The 19,711-nt window shown below is 37.4% G+C and overlaps 1 protein-coding gene across 2 annotated transcripts in view; it reads left to right on the plus strand.

Moving 5' to 3' along the window:
• KCNH5 (potassium voltage-gated channel subfamily H member 5) overlaps positions 1-19,711 on the plus strand; it is a 272,890-nt gene that overhangs the window by 227,374 nt on the left and 25,805 nt on the right. For both annotated transcript variants that reach the window (XM_075193403.1, XM_075193404.1), the window contains one exon: positions 16,828-17,080. In XM_075193403.1, the coding sequence (XP_075049504.1) occupies positions 16,828-17,080 (253 nt within the window). The remainder of the gene's footprint in view (positions 1-16,827; positions 17,081-19,711) is intronic.

The following is a 19,711-nucleotide window of genomic DNA, read 5'->3' on the forward strand; positions in this document are numbered from 1 at the left end:
TATATATATATATATATATATATATATATATATATATATAGTATAACCTGGAATAATGGAAGGAGAACATCTAAAGGTCTGAATTTTCCTGTGCACAGTAAATCTATTACCGTTGATCTTTAAGTGAAATTGTAGTAAGACATATGGCAAATTGGCCTAAACAGTTCGTTTTTCTTCCATTAAAGGTAGATACAGAATGTAGTAGGACAAAAATAATTCTGGACACAACATTATTAGACAATGGAAATAGGAGTACAGATTATCATGTTACTTGTAGATCCGGTGTTCTCAGTTCCTATAAGGGAAATAACTGGTTAGGTTCTCAACATGAAACAGAATTTTAAGAATGAATTTAAGAGATACTCTTTATGTTTCAATTGGGAAAAAGGTTATATATCAGTGATTATTGATATGTGATACTTATACAGATGCGTTATTAGTGGAATAGAACAAAAAACAAATCCCTTCCTCCCACACCCAGAATAGAATAATAGAATTTATTTGGAATAATATACATTTTTTTTATTGTAAAATATCTTGAATCTTAAAATATGTATTGACACTACTAATTGTTTTTGCACCTGTAAAACTCACAGACACCAATTCAAAACAAAACCAATTTTTCTAAAATAAAAAAATACATTTCTAGAAAAGGGCTGCAAAGAGCAGGATTTGGTCATGTTATACAAACTGTGGGGAATAGTCAGATGTGACACTCTATTACCCCCCAAAACGTAAAAAAAAAAAGGTAAATTCATAACAATTCTATTAAAAAAGACTTTTTGTTACTAAATACAAGGTATAAAAGTCAATTATATAAAATTTGAAAAATTTAGAAAAGCTCCTATTTTAAACTCCATGCTAAATAGATATCCTAATATAATGTATAAGAGGGCAACAAATCTCAAAAATACCTTGTAACATATTTTAATGAAAACCAATACAAAACTTGTTGTTGGTATTTAGTTGACTGTCAAGCATCCAATTTCACAGTAATTTATTGAGCTGAGTATAATTAATCTGTACTTGTCTACATTTTATTTCTGGCTTGTAGCAATGTCAATGGGGCCAGCCCATCCCCACCAATTTTGCACACTCCCGGGACCTTAACCTGCTCTCCCTCGAATCAAGGTAGTCTTACAATATTCCAGGAGTCTCCTTGACATCCAGAGAGAGCAGACAACTATGAATAAATGGTGATGTGTATTATTAAAATCATGGAGGTTATAGGATGAACTTCTATCTTAGCATAAATTTGCTGTCTGGGATAGCCGTTTACTTATATCATTTATAGTCTCTCATTGCTAAGCTATATGTTCTATTTGCGTTGCAGGTCATCTAAAACATCTCATACATTATCTCCCTGTTCATTTGCCCCCTAGATACACATAACAATGGGTACATTCTTTCAATCTGTCAAATGCTTCCTTAACCTCATGTATTGAAACTGGTATCTGTTCTGGGCATTGTTCCAAAATTCTAAGCACAGGCTTTAAAAACAGATTTTATATATTTCATACATTAGAGAGTTGCCAGAGTGATTTTATCAGACTATGCTCCTGGGTGACGTGAGTGAGAATTTAGAAACTGAAAATGGTAGCAGTCAGGAACAGCTGGTGTGTACACTTTGCCCTTTTCATTATTGATGTAAAGCTATGTACTTGATTCTTAATATTTTGGAAATTATCTATATTTTTACTTTTGTAGTTTAAAATAAGTATTTAGTTTCTGATTAAGATTTCCTATAGGTGAAAAATTAATCAAATTTAATAGGTTAGGAATTACTAATATTATTTGCTATTGTAGTTTTAAATAGGCATTTAGTTACTGACTCGGCATCCCCATAGGCATGAATGAAATCAAAAGTACAGATAGTAATCAACACCAAAGTGAAAAAATTATACTAAAGAATATATCAATACAAATGGATGCTGCCAGAACTATAAAGAGAACCATTCATGGGAAAAAAAACATATAGTAGCCCATACCAACTACACTTAAGTGAATATACTGTGTGAACAGAAACAAACTTTCAATGGTGCTTGTTTATGAAGCATAGGTGATGTACACTGCAAACACCTAGGTTTTGTAGCATTCTACTGATGGATTCTAGTAGAAGGAGAAAATGCACAGCCTTTATTGAGCAAGATGTTTTCTGTATAGGAGAGTGGCAATCAGTCCATAAGAGTTTCCAGATGATCTCCATGGGTTAAGAGCCAGCAGTGTAGTCATCCAGAGTCAAAAGGGTTAATTGCCGGACAGGCAGTCATACAAAGCTGGTACAGAAGGTAAAAACACAGGCAATAATCTGATAGATTTAGGAGCACATGTTCAGGGAGAACATAGACAAACTCAATAAACTTGTAACGTGTAGATCTCAGGAAGCTGTTTAGATAGGCCTGAAACAAGTCTCAGGTGCTGGCAACTAGTTACTCACAGCAGTTCATTAGGTTATTCCTTGATGCAGATCAGCAAAGATGAAAAGGGAAAAAATGTGCATTGGTTGTTAACTGAGCCTGTGGTTCACTGTGCAGAGGTTGCATTGCTGCAACCCAGAGTTTGTGACTTGAGTTTTGCAGCACCAGATTTATCCAGGGAATTGGTGGGGTCAGGTGGCATAAGAAACCCAGCGCCTGCAGCAGAATAGTGACCTGGTCATTTTGGAAAATTATTTGTACTTCAACCTGCAGCACCTGCGTGCATAGAATGTGACTTTGTGGCATATGAGACACCTGGTAAGGGCTTTAGGGAACAGGGACTGTATTAGTCTTAAGAGTTGTAGTCTAAAAGTCATTTAACATTTCTGCCTTCTATACCTTTAGTGCCACTTCTATTAAATAAATATTTTGACCTATAATATTAAGTTTAGCATATTAAGTTTAGCATTATATCTGACTTAATTAGAGTGAGGGGACATTGGGACTGTGTTTCTATTATGTGACATTTTAGTGTATGAGCATTTTTATTATGTTGCTTAGAGTGCACTTGGAAATCTGCTTCTTTAGCAAAGTACTGTACTATTAATGGAATCTGTTAATTGGAGAATGCAGTAGTAGATGTACTCACCACCTGTAATAAAAACAGTTCCCATGTCCAGTTCCCTTATTAGTAAACAAGATATAATTTTTAAAACCCCACAGTGAACACCTCCTCCTCATATTCCAACTATGACCGATAAAGAAGAAAGCAAAGCTTTATTTTCCCATTTGGACTATAATGGATCAAAAAATTTATATTTATTTTATATTATTAAGGTGGTGAGTGAACAAGGCATCCCAAGACAGACATGTTTTCAGCACAGGACCGGTAGGTAGCTTCTGGGTGGGGCACGCTGTCCAACTCTAGGGCAGGTTGTCTTGGCAGCTGTCCATCAGGCCTATTTAGGTGTGGCTTACAAGCTAGCCCTTGCTAGATGTAAGCCCCTGTACGAGGAAGGTGAGTGCTTCTGATTTTAACTGCATTTTAATTATGTTTGAAGCATAACGGTGAATGTAGGACTTGCATACAGTGAGGTACCCTTGATACTGGGATACAAGCTTAAATGTTTTGATCCAAATATGAACGAATGCCTCATGTTTTTATTTTTAAACATGATCCTGACCCTGCTGGGTTATTATTTGCTTAATTAACACATGAACACCACCTGTGTGAAAGCCCTTGCTTTCAATATGTTTGGTGTCACCAAATGTGCATTTTGGGGATTTCCTATTGCTCAGAAGCACCTCCCAATACATAATTGAGTCATGATAGTTTTGTGGTTTGGAGAAGTAAGGAGGAAAAGGTTTCTAAGGACCCCCCAATTAGTACCTGCATTAACAAAACTATAATACTTTGTCTACAGTCTAAGGATCATTTCTGTGGGAATCTGCCTAGGGTTTAATGAATTTTGGCTTCATCAAAATGGCTACTGTTATTGTTCTTATGTGATGGCCCAGGGATTATGGATTAGGCATAAGTGTATAAAATAAGGTGGCTGGTACGTTTGGCTAGTGTGGACCTATGGACTCTTCTTTCTGTGATATTCTTCACCTGTGTTAACTTTGGCTGGACTCAAGAGGACCCACACCACAACAGAGAAGCAAGGGTTTCCCCAGCAGAACACAGACAAAGAGACAACTGAGCTTCAAATACAAATACAAATTAACAAATACAGTTTTCCTGGCAATAGGATTGGCAATAAACGTAGCCCTTATATATATTAAATTATGCGTATCAATAAAGGCCTTATTTTATTAAGTAATCTAATAGTATTATTCTGCATTGAAATGTTAAGGGTCCCTACTGGAGAATTATGCAGTTTATTTCTGTCAAAGTTGCTTTTGCTATAGTAATATTATGTGCACTTAATTAGGTGAACAAGTGAACCAAATCAAGAGTTGGTAATCAAGATTTAATACTAAGTATTAAGTATTGAGTGTGTAGTGTGGACACTGCAGGCATTAACTCACATTGTCTTACCAAAAACACTGAAGGTTCTTCTGTTTGCAAAGAACTTATAGGACTCAAAGGGCTAGATTTACTAAGCTGCGGGTTAGAAAAAGTGGGGATGTTGCTTATAGCAACCAATCAGATTCTAGCTGTCATTTTGTAGATAGTACTAAATAGATGAAAGTTAGAATCTGATTGGTTGCTATAGGCAACATCCCCACTTATTCAAACCCGCAGCTTAGTAAATCTAGCCCAAAGTCTCTGTTTCTCAACCTTCCGTTTAACTCTCTTGTTTACCTTGTCATACATCTTAGCTCTGTACTTTCTCTTATCTTGTCCTCTCCATTTCTCTATGTCACTCTGTTTTCCTGGGCAAAACTCTAACTCCTTCTCAACAAAATATAACTTAGTCCGGCACTGAAATGACTGCTCAAACTCAGTACCAACGCTGGGGATCTGCACCCCAAAAATAGATAAATATAACAACCAAGGTATGCGGTGGTATGCCCGAGTCTGCCACAAAAACACTCATGCACAAAGTATATAATAAAAAAATGTTTATTCTAACATGTAAAAAACCATAATAGGTACAACCAATGTGGGCTGTTACCGGTGCCAAAACGATTGGTAGCGAGGTAGGTGCACCTACACGCTGACCAGATATTATATATATACCAGTCCAGCAACTGTATAAAAACCGTTCCACTCTATTATTATAGAGATTATGATATGATTTTCATGGAATTTCCAAACCCTATTTAGGGATAATAATAAGGAGAATAAAGTGGTGTGTTTGGGAGGTCCAACTCCGGAATAACTGATGAAATCCAATACGGAATGTCAAAAGGTAACAAAAGTCTCTTACCAATTTCTGGCGATGTATTATAAGACCGGTACCTTGATATGTACTATGTACTGTATAACCGACATGGATCCTCCTCTTCTAGATGTAGATATTGTACGGAGCTCCGTGTATAGCTCTTGTTCTCACCACATCCTCTGAGGAAATCGCCTATATGGGGATGAAACGCGTCAGTTGAACAGCAATTATTTTAACTATTCTTGTGGACTATAGTTCAGTGCCTATACCAGTGCATCTTTCCACCAACCGTTCACCTTTATACTTCTGAAGAGTCCCGGAGGAGACGGGGACGCACTTCTATGACGTCAGTCACTAGCGGGACCACGCGCTAGTGTTTGGAGTTGATGTGGTGAGAACAAGAGCTATACACGGAGCTACGTACAATATCTACATCTAGAAGAGGAGGATTCTCCTTATTATTATCCCTAAATAGGGTTTGGAAATTCCGTGAAAATCATATCATAATCTCTATAATAATAGAGTGGAACGGTTTTTATACAGTTGCTGGACTGGTATATATATAATATCTGGTCAGCGTGTAGGTGCACCTACCTCGCTACCAATCGTTTTGGCACCGGTAACAGCCCACATTGGTTGTACCTATTATGGTTTTTTACATGTTAGAATAAACATTTTTTTATTATATACTTTGTGCATGAGTGTTTTTGTGGCAGACTCGGGCATACCACCGCATACCTTGGTTGTTATATCTAACTCCTTCTACCTGTAGTTCTTTTCCTTCCCTGCCAAATTTCTGAAGCATGCTGGGAACTGTAGTTTTACACTCCAAATGCCACATAGCTGCCAGCAAACCCAGAACTTCTTAAAGGGATATCCTGCTTTAGTGGGGTATCACTGTTACTTATTTCTTAGTACCTCTTTTACATATGTTTTGGCTCTAGTGTTTGTCTAATTTAGAAAGTAAAATAACTGTGCACCTCTGCAGTTTGTCAGCTGTTGAGAGTGATGTGATGTATTGGGTGTAACTTTGACAGTATTTTTTTTTTTATTTTTTTTTTTATTTCATTTGATGGTGGGGAGACATTAATATGATTTTTGAAGTGCTCAGTTGATTTAAAAAGCATCATATTCATTTGGTAAGAATGTCAGATTTATGTACAGGAGATTAATCATAATGTGGGATTTTTACATTAATGTATTGCTTAGTTTATGCCTAATTTTTATTTAACATACTTTATTATCTTTATAAACATTTATTGTTCTATATTTAATATTGATAATTTGTTTTTGCTTGGTTCCAAAATCAAGCATTTAGAAACCCCTTCTCGAAACCTTGCATTTGCCCCTGGCCTCTCATTTACTGGGGTGTTTCCATTTGTATTTTTCTGTTTTGTACACTACCTTTACAAAGCTGCAAATGTACTTTTTCCCTTATATTTTTTATATTCACCATTCATTTGTTACTAATGTGGGGCTCTGTGGAGGGAAATGAATATAAGAATGGATTATTTATATACAGGACTATTTGATCTAAAGTTCTCCAGAGTTAGATCTATTAAGTGATGTTTGAAAATTCCAAACCACTGTCAAAGGGAATAGGTCACCTTTTTATGACTTCTTACCTCTCGGAAGCAGTGACAGTTTCCTGGGACCTCTTATCAAATAAAATGTAATTCCAAATTTTCAGATATTTTAGCAGCTTTGCCAGCAAATTATACTGTGGATGGAATCTGTCTAATTGGGTGGATTCATCTGAATAAAACTTGACATCAACTGTGGCTTTTGATTGAGACTTCTAATAAGGTGAATTCTGTAACAAGAAAAATAAATTTGACATGTGAACTTTGTTTCATATAGTTATTGGGTGTTATATGTAAATGGTCTATTGTGCACCTTGGTAAAACCCTGTTGAACAGCCAAATTTAAAATAAGCAGACAGATTTAGAGTTCGGAGAAAATCATTGAAAAAATAATACATTCAAAAGCAGGCCATTGTTTACCTGCATACAAAATAGCTGCATCACAACATGGGTTGCAAAGACCAAAATTTGAACCCTTTAGCTAGATTTGCTCCTAACGTTAGAAGTTTGTTTATGCAATGAAGAGGTGGAAGGTAGCATGTGCAGCATGACATTCAATTCAGTTCTCAGTGCACCAGTGATAGAGGTAATTAATTGAGGATTATGCTGAAGATCATTAGAGAGGCCACCAGTCCCAAAGTCTTCTAGGCTCCACCCCACTAGAGTCTCTGATTAAAAATCTCCCATGACCTCTGATTGGTTGAGCACTTAAGTATATTATAACTACAATCAGACATTTCATAATGACTTTTCATTACCTGGTGCAAGAGCAAATAGCAAAGCTAGGGGCTGGCTTGCAAACTCTAGCCTGGGTTGCAAGACTTGGCTCTGCATCCTAGTAGGAGCATTTAAAGTGACAAAATGCAGATAGACCAGTGACCCAGCCCAAAGCAGCCCACTTTTGGTTCGGATCAGGGGGCAGATGCCCCCCAGCCCAGTTAACCCCTGAGCAAAGGTGAGAGAGGAGATATATTGAAAGTTAATAGTGTACCTAAAATATAACCACTTGTGGAACAAATGGCAGGCTTGATATAGAGGTAGATAGCTTTGAATTTGCCATTAAATTAGGACATGTTAATCCATAGTTGCAGGTTCACACTCAAAATGCTTGAAATATCATTAGTAATTTAAGTGGGGGACTACATGTGTTCAAAATCCCCCATTAGTATAAAATACTATGTAGAAGGAAGTAAAAAAAATAACAATAAAATAAATATCGACTCCTAGAGTAAAACACAACCAAGCTTTATTCCTGTAATTAACTATGAGACCCTTGTAGACAATTTTAATGAGTTAGTGAGTTGCAAACTATTTTAAGACTAGGGGAATATAATGGATGTTTATCTTTATGGAATTATGACGGGCAGTGGGTTGCACCACATGTAAATATTTGGCTACTGCTGCAATGAGTATTATGGTTTGTACTTTTTTAATACATTTCCTTCCTTCCATTTGTTTTACATTTATTTAGCCTTTACATTTTTCAGTAGCAAAATCTCTGGTAACCCAAGCATACGGGATCCAAAAATGATTACCTTCTGTGTTCAGTTTTCTTGTACAAATGTCACTCTGTCACCTCATTTTCATGTTCTGGTGATGCTAAATTAACATTATTAATTATAGTTTGCACATGGCAAGCTGTAGTCAAGCAAAGTCAAATAACAAACAGAAGAGAGACTATGTTATTGTATTTGCTCAATGCATTCACAGAAGAGGTTGTTGCATTAGCATAGGAATATGTTAATGTGTCTGTATCTTTCAATACCAGCCAGTAGCTTAAAAAAAAACATCTCCGCTTTTTAGTGAAGCTTTTCTTATGTTTTGTTATTTTAGCATTGCTAGATTTCAGTACCATTTTTTGAAAATTTCAGCAATGCAATATTTATCATGGAGACAGGATTGTGTACTCTGTATTTTTTTAGTATTGCAGTGCATTTTTTTAATTTAGTTTCTTCCATTGCTTCACGGCCGAGAAGAAACCCAGTGATAAATATATATTCATGCAGCTATTACCTTGTACTTATTAACTTATCAGCATAAATAGGGTACATTCGAAAAAACAACATAGTAATACTATATGTTTGCAAATAAAATTAAAGGGAAACTATGCCTAACGAGGTTGTCTAAATTAAGATGACTTTAAAGGGGAACTAATCCAAAAATGAAAATGAAAATAATTTAGTGAAGTCACTTACCTTTTGCCAAATACTAGTCTTTTGAGAATTTTCTGATTAATTTTGCATAATTAGCGACAATTAAGTAGGACACAATTTTAGAGCAATTTCTTACTCTTACCATAAGTGACCAGGCAGGTTTTTGAGAGACTCCAATATATTCTTTTAGTGGTGCTCAGAGTGCATACAGTATCTCTGCACCAGGGCCGACGCAAGCTTTGGGGGCTCCATAGTCGGACCCCCGCCCTCAGATGTGGTTCCGGCTTAACACTGACATCAAGGAGTAGCATCACATGTAACAAACTGCTGGCTGCTTCACCTTCATGTCAGCGACCGATGCTCTGTGCAGGGGCATTAAAAACACATAATGAGCGACATTATGTAACTCATCCAACCCTTGGCAACTACTGAGCACACTCTGACCAATCACACATGGCATCTCAGCAGCTAACTAGCAAGTGCCTTTGCATGGGGAAGGCTATTTAACAAGTATTGTGGTGGTAATTGTACCACCACGATGCCTGCACTGTTATCACCATCTAATCTGAGAATAATTTGGACTATGACGTGTCTTTCTACTGCATTCACCCTACACATTTTCCGAAGCATCCACCAAACCGCAAAACTAGACATGGATTCATTGTACGAGGGAGGGGTTTGTCCAAAGACTGAAGGCATAATTCTGTTTAAAATTTCTATGGTGATCTCCTAAGGGTCTTGTTTAGTATTGAACCTCTCTTTCCATTCCCTGATACTCAACACTTCAATATTCTTGCAATACTAGTTACACCCACATTATGTGATCACAATTTCAGATGTCCCATTCATCATTATCATCATCATCATCAACATTTATTTATATAGCACCAGCAAATTCCGTAGCACTTTACAATTGGGAACAAACATTAATAAAACAATACTGGTTAATACATAGAGATAGAGAGGTAAGAGGGCCCTGCTCGCAAGCTTACAATCTATAGGACAATGGTTTAATACATAAGGGCACGTGCTACATCATATCGCACATTGGTCCAGCTAGAATGCAAAGGTAAAAGTATTAAGTGGTCTGTGTGATCAGTCACACAGCAATGTTAGTCATGTGGTTGTTGTCTTGTGTTAGTTGTGTAGAGGGTGGTAATAGGGTAACCTAGGGAGATTAAGATGGTGGTTGAGGAATATTATAAGCTTCTTTGAAGTGGTGGGTTTTCAGAGAAAGTTTGAAAACTAGAGGAAAGTCTTATTGGATGAGGAAGAGAATTCCACAAAGTGGGTGCAGCCCGAAAAAAGTCCTGTAACCGGGAATGGGAGGATGTGATGAGAGTGGAATAGAGAAGTAGATCTTGTGCAGAATGGAGGTATCAAGTTGGGAGATATTTTCATACAAGTGAGGAGACGTATAACGGTGCAATTTTGTTGATGGCCTTGTATGTTAGTAGAAGAATTTTTTATTGGATTCGTGAAAAACAGGCAACCAATGTAGAGATTGACAGAGTGGCTCATTACCACTGATAGTATAGTTTTTAGTTTAGATATAGAGGAGACACTAAAATTCGATTGATACTCAAATCCGTTGTCGCATGGGCCATTAATTTGCTTTCATGAGACTGAACCATTTGGACCTTGTTTATCTAATCTCATGTACTGAATCCCCCAGATACAGCTACAGATATTGACGACTGTCCGGTTCTGCGGAATCTGAGGCACCTTATAAATAAACATTGATAAGGGTGAAACAGCAAAGCAATTGATCAATGTTAATAGCCAGACAACAGAAACAAGGCATGATAATGCAGAAATAGAACAACTGACTAATAATATCAGCTTAAAAGAACACTGTAGGTGGACTTTAGTGTATTGAGCTATAGGATTACCTGCCCTTAGCCAAATAAATGATGTTCACATATCTTGCTGATGAGATCTTGGATGAGTGAAATAAAGTGAGCATTATACCTGCATCAGTGTAGTGTAATGCAAGAAACGGGCATTGAACAACAAGTAAGGTTGCGCTCTGTTGGCAATTGCAAGACATTTGGAGATTATGCTGGACCATTTTCTCATATTTCTTGGCTTTCAGTAGGATGGGAGGAATTCCAGGCATTCTATATGATAAGACACTACTGATAAAATAAATGACATTGGCAACATTTGAAAGGCAGCGTTATGTCATATACTTTCATTGCCACTAGTTCCTATATACAGTCAGGTCCATAAATATTGGGACATCGACACAATTCTCATATTTTTGGCTCTATACACCACCAAAATGGATTTGAAATGAAACAAGCAAGATGTGCTTTAACTGCAGACTTTCAGCTTTAATTTGAGGGTATTTACATCCAAATCAGGTGAACGGTGTAGGAATTACAATGGTTTCTATATGTGCCTCCCACTTTTTAAGGGACCAAAAGTAATGGGACAAACTAAACAATCCTACATCAAAGTTTCACTTTTTAATCCTTTGTTGCAAATCCTTTGCAGTCAATTACAGCCTGAAGTCTGGAAAGCATAGACATCACCAGATGCTGGGTTTCATCCCTGGTGATGATCTGCCAGGCCTCTACTGCAAATGTCTTCAGTTCCTGCTTGTTCTTGGGGCATTTTCCCTTCAGTTTTGTCTTCATCAAGTGAAATGCATGCTCAATCGGATTCAGGTCAGATGATTGACTTGGCCATTGCATAACATTCTACTTGTTGGCCTTAAAAAACTCTTTGGTTGCATTTGCAGTATGCTTCGGGTCATTGTCTATCTGCACTGTGAAGCAGCGTCCAATGAGTTCTGAAGCATTTGACTGAATATGAGCAGATAATATTGCCCGAAACACTTCAGAATTCATCCTGCTGCTTTTGTCAGCAGTCACATCATCAATAAATACAAGGGAACCAGTTCCATTGGCAGCCATACACGCCCACGCCATGACACTACCACCACCATGCTTCACTGATGAGGTGGTATGTTTTGGATCATGAGCAGTTCCTTTCCTTTTCCATACTCTTCTTTTCCCATCACTCTGGTACAAGTTGATCTTTGTCTTATCTGTCCATAGGGTGTTGTTCCAGAACTGTAATGGCCTTTTTAGATGTTGTTTGCCAAACTCTAATCTGGTCTTCCTGTTTTTGTGGCTCACAAATGGTTTACATCTTGTAGTGAACCCTCTATATTCACTCTTGTGAAGTCTTCTCTTGATTGTTGACTTTGACACATATACACCTACCTCCTGGAGAGTGTTCTTGATTTGGCCAACTGTTGTGAAGGGGTTTTTCTTCACCAGGGAAAAAATTCTTCTGTCATCCACCACAGTTGTTTTCAGTGATCTTCCGGGTCTTTTGGTGTTGCTGAGCTCTCCAGTGCATTCTTTCTTTTTAAGAATGTTCCAAACAGTTGATTTGGCCACACCTAATGTTTTTGCTATCTCTCAGATGGGTTTGTTTTGATTTTTCAGCCTAAGGATGGCTTGCTTCACTGATAGTGACAGCTCTTTGGATCTCATATTGAGAGTCAACAGCAACAGATTCCAAATGCAAATGTCGCACCTAGAATCAACTCCAGAACTTTTACCTGCTTAATTGATGATGAAATAACAAGGGAATAGCCCACACATGTCCATGAAATAGCTTTGGAGTCGATTGTCCCATTACTTTTGGTCCCTTAAAAAGTGGGAGGCACATATAGAAACCATTGTAATTCCTACACCGTTCACCTGATTTGGATGTAAATTCCCTCAAATTAAAGCTGAAAGTCTGCAGTTAAAGCACATCTTGTTTGTTTCATTTCAAATCCATTTTGGTGGTGTATAGAGCCCAAAATATGAGAATTGTGTGGATGTCCCAATATTTATGGACCTGACTGTATGTCTAAGAAATCTTCACGTTTTGAGATTTTATACATTTTATTGTTTCTGAGCTTCTTGTATTGGTTACTTTAATGAGATAATGATTGGTAGCATTAGCCAGCTGCTTGTCACTCAGCCATTAACACCTTGATACTTTTTGGTTGTCTACATAAACACTTTTAAATGCCCTTCATTTGAAGAGGTTATGATGCATGTCACCCTTAAAAAAGATGGACATTCAATTATTTTCTCTAAACTTGAAATAGTATTTATCGGTCCAATGTATTTGAATGTATTTTCCTCTGAATAGCCTGGACAGGAACCAGAAACTACATTTACTGTAAGTGGTGTGTACGGCCCCTTAAAACTCATCCAGTTTATTGATAACTTCAGAATTATTGGTTGTGATTATTAATTATATTTTATGTTTATTTTTAAGGTTCCTGACCATGGCCTTATCTGTGTGGAGTTTGTATGTTCTTCCCGTGTTTGCGTGGGTTTCTACGTTTGCTCCGGTTTCCTCCCACACTCCAAAAACATACTAGTAGGTTAATTGGCTGCAATTAAATTGACCTTAGTCTCTCCCGGTCTATATCTGTCTGTGTGTGTATGTATGTTAGGGAATTTAGACTGTAAGCTCCAATGGGGCATTGACTGATGTGAGTGAGTTCTCTGTACAGCGCTGTGGAATTAGTGGCACTATATAAATAGCTGCTGCTGCTGATGATGATGATGATGAAAGATTCTCAATAGCAAACAACATATAAGAACATTCTAATTCAATACTTTTTTTTCTTTGCATTTTCATGGATCATGTGGCACGGAAAAAAACAGCATTTGTGTACCTGTGGAAATCAAATGTGCTGATAAGCTGATTTTTTCTTAAGGATAACTGAATAATTCATTTTAACAGCTGCTTTAAATTAAGTTCAAACATTGTTAAAAATAAGTAATAAAACGCAGGATCAAGTTGAACCATGTCTTGTATTTTAGCTATGAAGTTGCTATGTTAGGTGCAGTGTTTGTACTACTGCCCTTTTTATTGCTTCCTCTGCATTCATAACTCTCTTGAGTCAAAATTCCAATACGTCACATCATTAGCAGTCAGGGATCATCGCCAATGCTTATTTGTATTTACAAGTGCACCAACTTATCTGCCGAGTACCCCTTTCACAGCTCTTGGTACTGCCACAGCAAGTCAATCTGCTGTTCCTGTAGATTAGGGGGCTGGCGGACACACCTGAAAATGTCCATGTTACGACCACTCCATTTAGCTTAGTTTATGCCTAACATTAATCACATGAGTAATGGGACACTAGGACTGCCTTTGTAACATGTGTCCCTCTTGTATGTCTTAAAATCTTATTACATTGATCAAAGTGCGTCTAGAAAAACATTTTCCTGCGGAAGTGCAAATAAAAGACGCAAAGTGGGTGTAAGTATATGGACGAATTCCGATAAATCATGCTTTTATTGCAAATACATCAAGGAGTAAATTTACTAAACTGCGGGTTTGAAAAAGTGGGATGTTGCCTATAGCAAACCAATCAGATTCTAGCTGTCATTTTGTAGAATGTACTAAATAAATGATAACTAGAATCTGATTGGTTGCTGTAGTCAACACCTCCACTTCTTCAAACCCGCAGCTTAGTAAATATACCCCAGGTCCTTTTGTAGAGAGAAGAAGCTTGTATACCCTTCCTTACAGTCAGGCCCTGATTAAGGCTTCAGGCCGCCCTAGGCTAATATGCTCATAGCGGCCCCTCACCTTCCATGCCAGGCTAATACGCAGTAGGTAAAAACAAACTTGTCCTTAATTTAAAATTCAGCTTCCTGCATCCCCTTCCCCCTTCCATCAATGTTTATATTCCCATGTTTTCTAAGCTCAGTTCCACTTGGCATTTTAAAAAGGTCACGGAAATCTTTGTTACTTATTTCGTTTTCATTAAAATCAGAACTATAACAGGACAGAGGCATTAATACTACTGAAGGTGAGGGTGGAAGGGGAAGGGACTATCATGACTGCGCCTGTCCCCATCATTGACTCTCCTACTCACAAGTGTCTGACCAAAGATGACTCCTTTACCATGGAAAATGTCAAGATTAAAACCCTACTACATATGTCTTTCATGTTTTCTTTTTAATTTGGGGAACAACTATTGAATTTTATTTTAAAATGAAACGAACTCTATCCGCCCCTTCATCTAATTCAAATAATCTCATCCCGCAAGTTATATTTTTGCCTGTTCCACAGGTAGGAACACACAGACCTATACTCTGTAGTCTTTTCTCTATATATCAGTCTATATCAGTAGTCAGACTGTGCAGACTTTTGCACACCTCCATGCTCGTTATTTTGTCACTCAAATCCATATGCTTCCCTGTAAAAATGGGGGCAAGGCCCAGAAGTAGGCGCACGACATCTTAAAAGAGCATTTACGCTGCGATTGTGGTTTGAAAATGATCTTTAGTAATGTTTCAGGCAAGTTTGCCAGTAAGAGCCAACTTTTAGGCCTGTCTGATTTGTCTGCCTTTTGTATGTACTCAACTAACCGACGGCTCGTTTTACATGACATATTTTGGAATAACTGTCAGTAGAGGTAAAACACACCAAGACATAGGGATAACGTCAATGAGAAACTTGTCACTGTTAGGTGTCCCCTCATTAAGGACCATACAAAGGGTCCAGTTGTAAAGTTGTGCAATATGCTCACGCTACATAAGTCAAATGCATTGTCAGCAATATCTCACTGCCTACTGAATTATGTAATCTGTCCAGCCCTTCGATTTTGTTTCTTATGCTGGAAAATCAAATATGGATAATTCATGCTAAAAGTCATGGGTATAAGGTTTGCTTAATAAGTGCAATACACATGTAAAAATATGTATACAATATTCTGTAAAATATATTATTATTTGAATAATTATATCATCATTTATATTTGTAGAGTATACATGTCACATGTATTTGTATTTGTAGAGTAATGATGTCAGATATATTTATATTTGTAGAGTATTGATGTCACATGTATTTGTATTTGTAGAGTAATGATGTCAGATATATTTATATTTGTAGAGTATTGATGTCACATGTATTTGTATTTGTAGAGTAATGATGTCAGATATATTTATATTTGTAGAGTATTGATGTCATATAATTATATCTTTATATTTGGGGAGCGGTGATGTCACCGGTATGGTATGACTCTATAGGAGCTAAGTTGTTTGAATTCTCAAATTGTAGCTCGTGTATTCTAATAAGACAGCATGGGTACAATGATGTAAACATAAATTATGTCCTGCCTGCAAGGCACAGATTTCAAATCGTAGCAGCGGTCTTCATCTAACGATGTCAGTAAGTACAAAACAATCAAACTGTATTGTGCACTTTATAACTATCGGACAACATTTTTTAGTTATGTAAATACAAAATGTATCAGAAAGGGAAAGTAGTAGCAAATAGATGAGCTAAGTGACTGAAAATAAGGGGTTCATTAGTGAATGTTATTTACTTTAATAGTGTTAAAAGATGTCTATTTTTTTTTACTGATAGGGAAAGATTGTAATAATTGTTATCAACAATCAGTGCATTTCCTGACAGCTGGCAGTTATGATGATTAGTAGTTTTGTGTAGAGTTTAATGAGTTAATATAAAAAAATTGTACTCTCACTGGATGCACTGGTCTCCGGATCTCTCGGTCACTTTTCTATTTCCTAAACAGGCTAATGCCCCTCCCCTGTGAAATTACTATTTATGTGAATGGGAAATTCATGGGGGTGTGGCATTAGCAGAGAAATCGTAGGAGAGTGGATAAGGAAAGTAATGTGGTGTGGGTCTGTTCAGTTGTTTCAAACAGCATTCACCGTCAGTACAATTTCATTTTTAATATTAACTCCTATATTTAACTGCTCAGTGGACATTCCTTTAAAAAGTCTTTAGTATGTTAACAATTGGTGCATATGTCACATGATCTCATTTTTGTATCCCACAGGTTCTTGCAATATGTCCCAAGGACATGAGAGCAGACATCTGTGTGCATCTGAACAGGAAAGTGTTTAATGAGCATCCTGCTTTCCGCCTAGCCAGTGATGGCTGTCTGCGAGCTTTGGCGGTAGAGTTTCAAACAATTCATTGCGCTCCAGGTGACCTCATCTACCATGCCGGTGAAAGCGTAGATGCTCTCTGCTTCGTGGTGTCAGGGTCACTGGAAGTCATTCAAGATGACGAAGTGGTGGCTATACTAGGTAACTATATATTGAAATAATTGCTTTCCCGGTAAAATCGCCTAGTTGAATGTTTTGATTGGGCAGGTAAATGACATTTAGACATGTGACCTACACAATCAGGCTTAGATTCCACCTGTTTGTCCTTCATGTCTCTACTCCACATCCCATTGTTTATATCACCTGATAGGACTCGGTTTAAGACATCTAAAATCAGATACAGAAGTGGAACCACACGGGCTGACACGTTTTTGTTTAAAGTATATTTTTAAGAGATGTGAAAACTGATGAATTATTGGACTCATAGCTGAGACAAAACCAAGAGAACAGTTGAAGTTTTAGAAGATTTGATAATGACTGAGTGGTAACCTGGTTCAGTAAGGAGCAAACAACGCGGATCATTATTCTTCAAAGATTTCGGAAGTCGTTGAAGCATATTGTGCAGCAGTGGATAAGACTGTCTGGATGAGTGATGTGTAGATGTCCCTGAATGCCTGGATGCACCTCAGCACCTTGTACTTCTCTCGTTAATACCAGAGGTTTTCGGTTTTTTGTGTTTTTATTTGGTTGCTCACCCCTTAAATGAATAGGATTCCCAAACACATGATGAAGTGTTTGATATTTGTGTAAACAGCCCACATTTATCTAATAAACATAATTATGTCAACGGTTGATGTATTGGTATAGTAAACAGCGCGGATTTGAGGACATGACTGATAGACTGTACCATATGAGACAATTTGTTACTAATGACACAAGCTATGGGGGTTCAATGAAGTATTCTTTCTGGTTAAATGTTGCAGAACGCCATACATTATTGGGCTAAGTTATATTAAACAAGCCTGGCTATTTATAGAAAGTAAGACAGGGTATAACTGACTGCCTCCTGTACATTTAAGCTGTTGCTAATCGCAACACACATTGGGCCTGAGTCATTAAGGAAAGTAAGGCAAAAACAGGAGTAAATGTTCTCTGGGATAAACCATGTTACAATGCAAGGGGTGCAAATTACTTTATTATTTTGCACATAAGTTAAATACTGGCTGTTTGTTCATGTAGGACACAAATACTTGATAGCTTTATTTTTACACTGACATTTTAAGTTGATCTTGGACACGCTTTACCCCAACTATAAATCTGTCCCCACATTTTAAATTTACCTCCCCCTCAAATGCAACATGGCTTTGCCCAGGTACAAAGTTACTCCTTTTTATGCTTTGCTCTCCTTACTGTTTCAGGCCCATTGTCAATAAGGGTAACTTACAAACCAGGAAAAAGTAAATGTGAAACTCCAGTGATTTTCACAATTGCACATATTTTAGCCACTTGTGCATACACAGGTGTACCCCTACATTCCACTTGTACTTGCTGATAAAAGTGAAATGACAATTTAATTAGCTGCCTACTGCTGTTGGAGCAACCATTAATTAATGACAATTTATTTTTTATCCTGAAATACAGCTTTTAGAGGGGACATCCGAGCTACATGTCACATATGTATATTTGAATGGTTTTATTTCTTTGTTGGTCACTGACACTCCCAAGTGTAGTGCCATGGATAGTTTAATAATGAGGGAATTCCTACTATTAGAATATAAGAGCAGATAAGAACCACTTGGCCCATCTAGTCTGCCCATTTTTTAACCTATGGTAACCTCCAACCCTATTTGATCCTTAGTTCTTTGTAAGGATATTCTTATGTCTATCCCAAACATGTTTAATTGACCGGAGGCCTCAGTTAAATATTTATAGACAGACAAATAATTTCTGTTGATAGGGTTTTGCGTTTGATATTGTCTTATGGTACTATTATTGCTCGTGCTTGAATGTTTCTATGGATAACAGAAAAACCTTTGAGGGCCACATTGTAATAAAGCCTGAAAAAAATTAACACAGCATAAATTTGGGTTTTGAAATGTGCAGTAAACATGCATTTATACATGTAACTTTTCCAAAAGAGAGGCGAGTTTTAGTAATAAGTGTCTGGAGTGATAGGTTTCCTGGCATCTCATGGTTAGCACTTCTGCCTCACAGCACTGGGGTCATGAGTTTGATTCCTGACCATGGCCTTATCTGTGTGGAGTTTATATGTTCTCCCCGTGTTTGTGTGGGTTTCCTCCAGGTGCTCCGGTTTCCTCCCACACTCCAAAAACATACTAGTAGGTTAATTGACTGCTATCAAAATTGACCCTAGTCTCTGTCTGTCTGTGTGTGTGTGTGTGTGTGTGTGTGTGTGTGTGTGTGTGTGTGTGTATGTTAGGGAATTTAGACTGTAAGCTCCAATAGAGTAGGGAATGATGTGAATGAGTTCTCTGTACAGCGCTGCGGAATTAGTGGCGCTATATAAATAACTGATGATGATGATCTACCTTCTTACCCTTAATGTTCACACTTGGAGAATTCAATGAGACTGAGTTCAGGAGTGTGTCATCTGCAAAACACATTGACAAATGTTGGCTCTGGGGCGGCATATGCTCCACATAATCAGATTTTAAGTTTAGCTACAATAGAATACTGCTATTAAAATAAAGAGCTTTTCAGCTGTTATGTAGCTGCAAAGGCTTTCTGATTATTTATGTTTCACTTAACTAACCGCGGTCCCCTGCTGAGTCTTCTCACTACAATCTACCTCCTGCTGTATTAGGCTCCAAA

This window comes from Mixophyes fleayi, chromosome 12 (genome assembly GCF_038048845.1).
Source record: "Mixophyes fleayi isolate aMixFle1 chromosome 12, aMixFle1.hap1, whole genome shotgun sequence".
Classification (NCBI taxonomy): Eukaryota; Metazoa; Chordata; class Amphibia; order Anura; family Limnodynastidae; genus Mixophyes; species Mixophyes fleayi.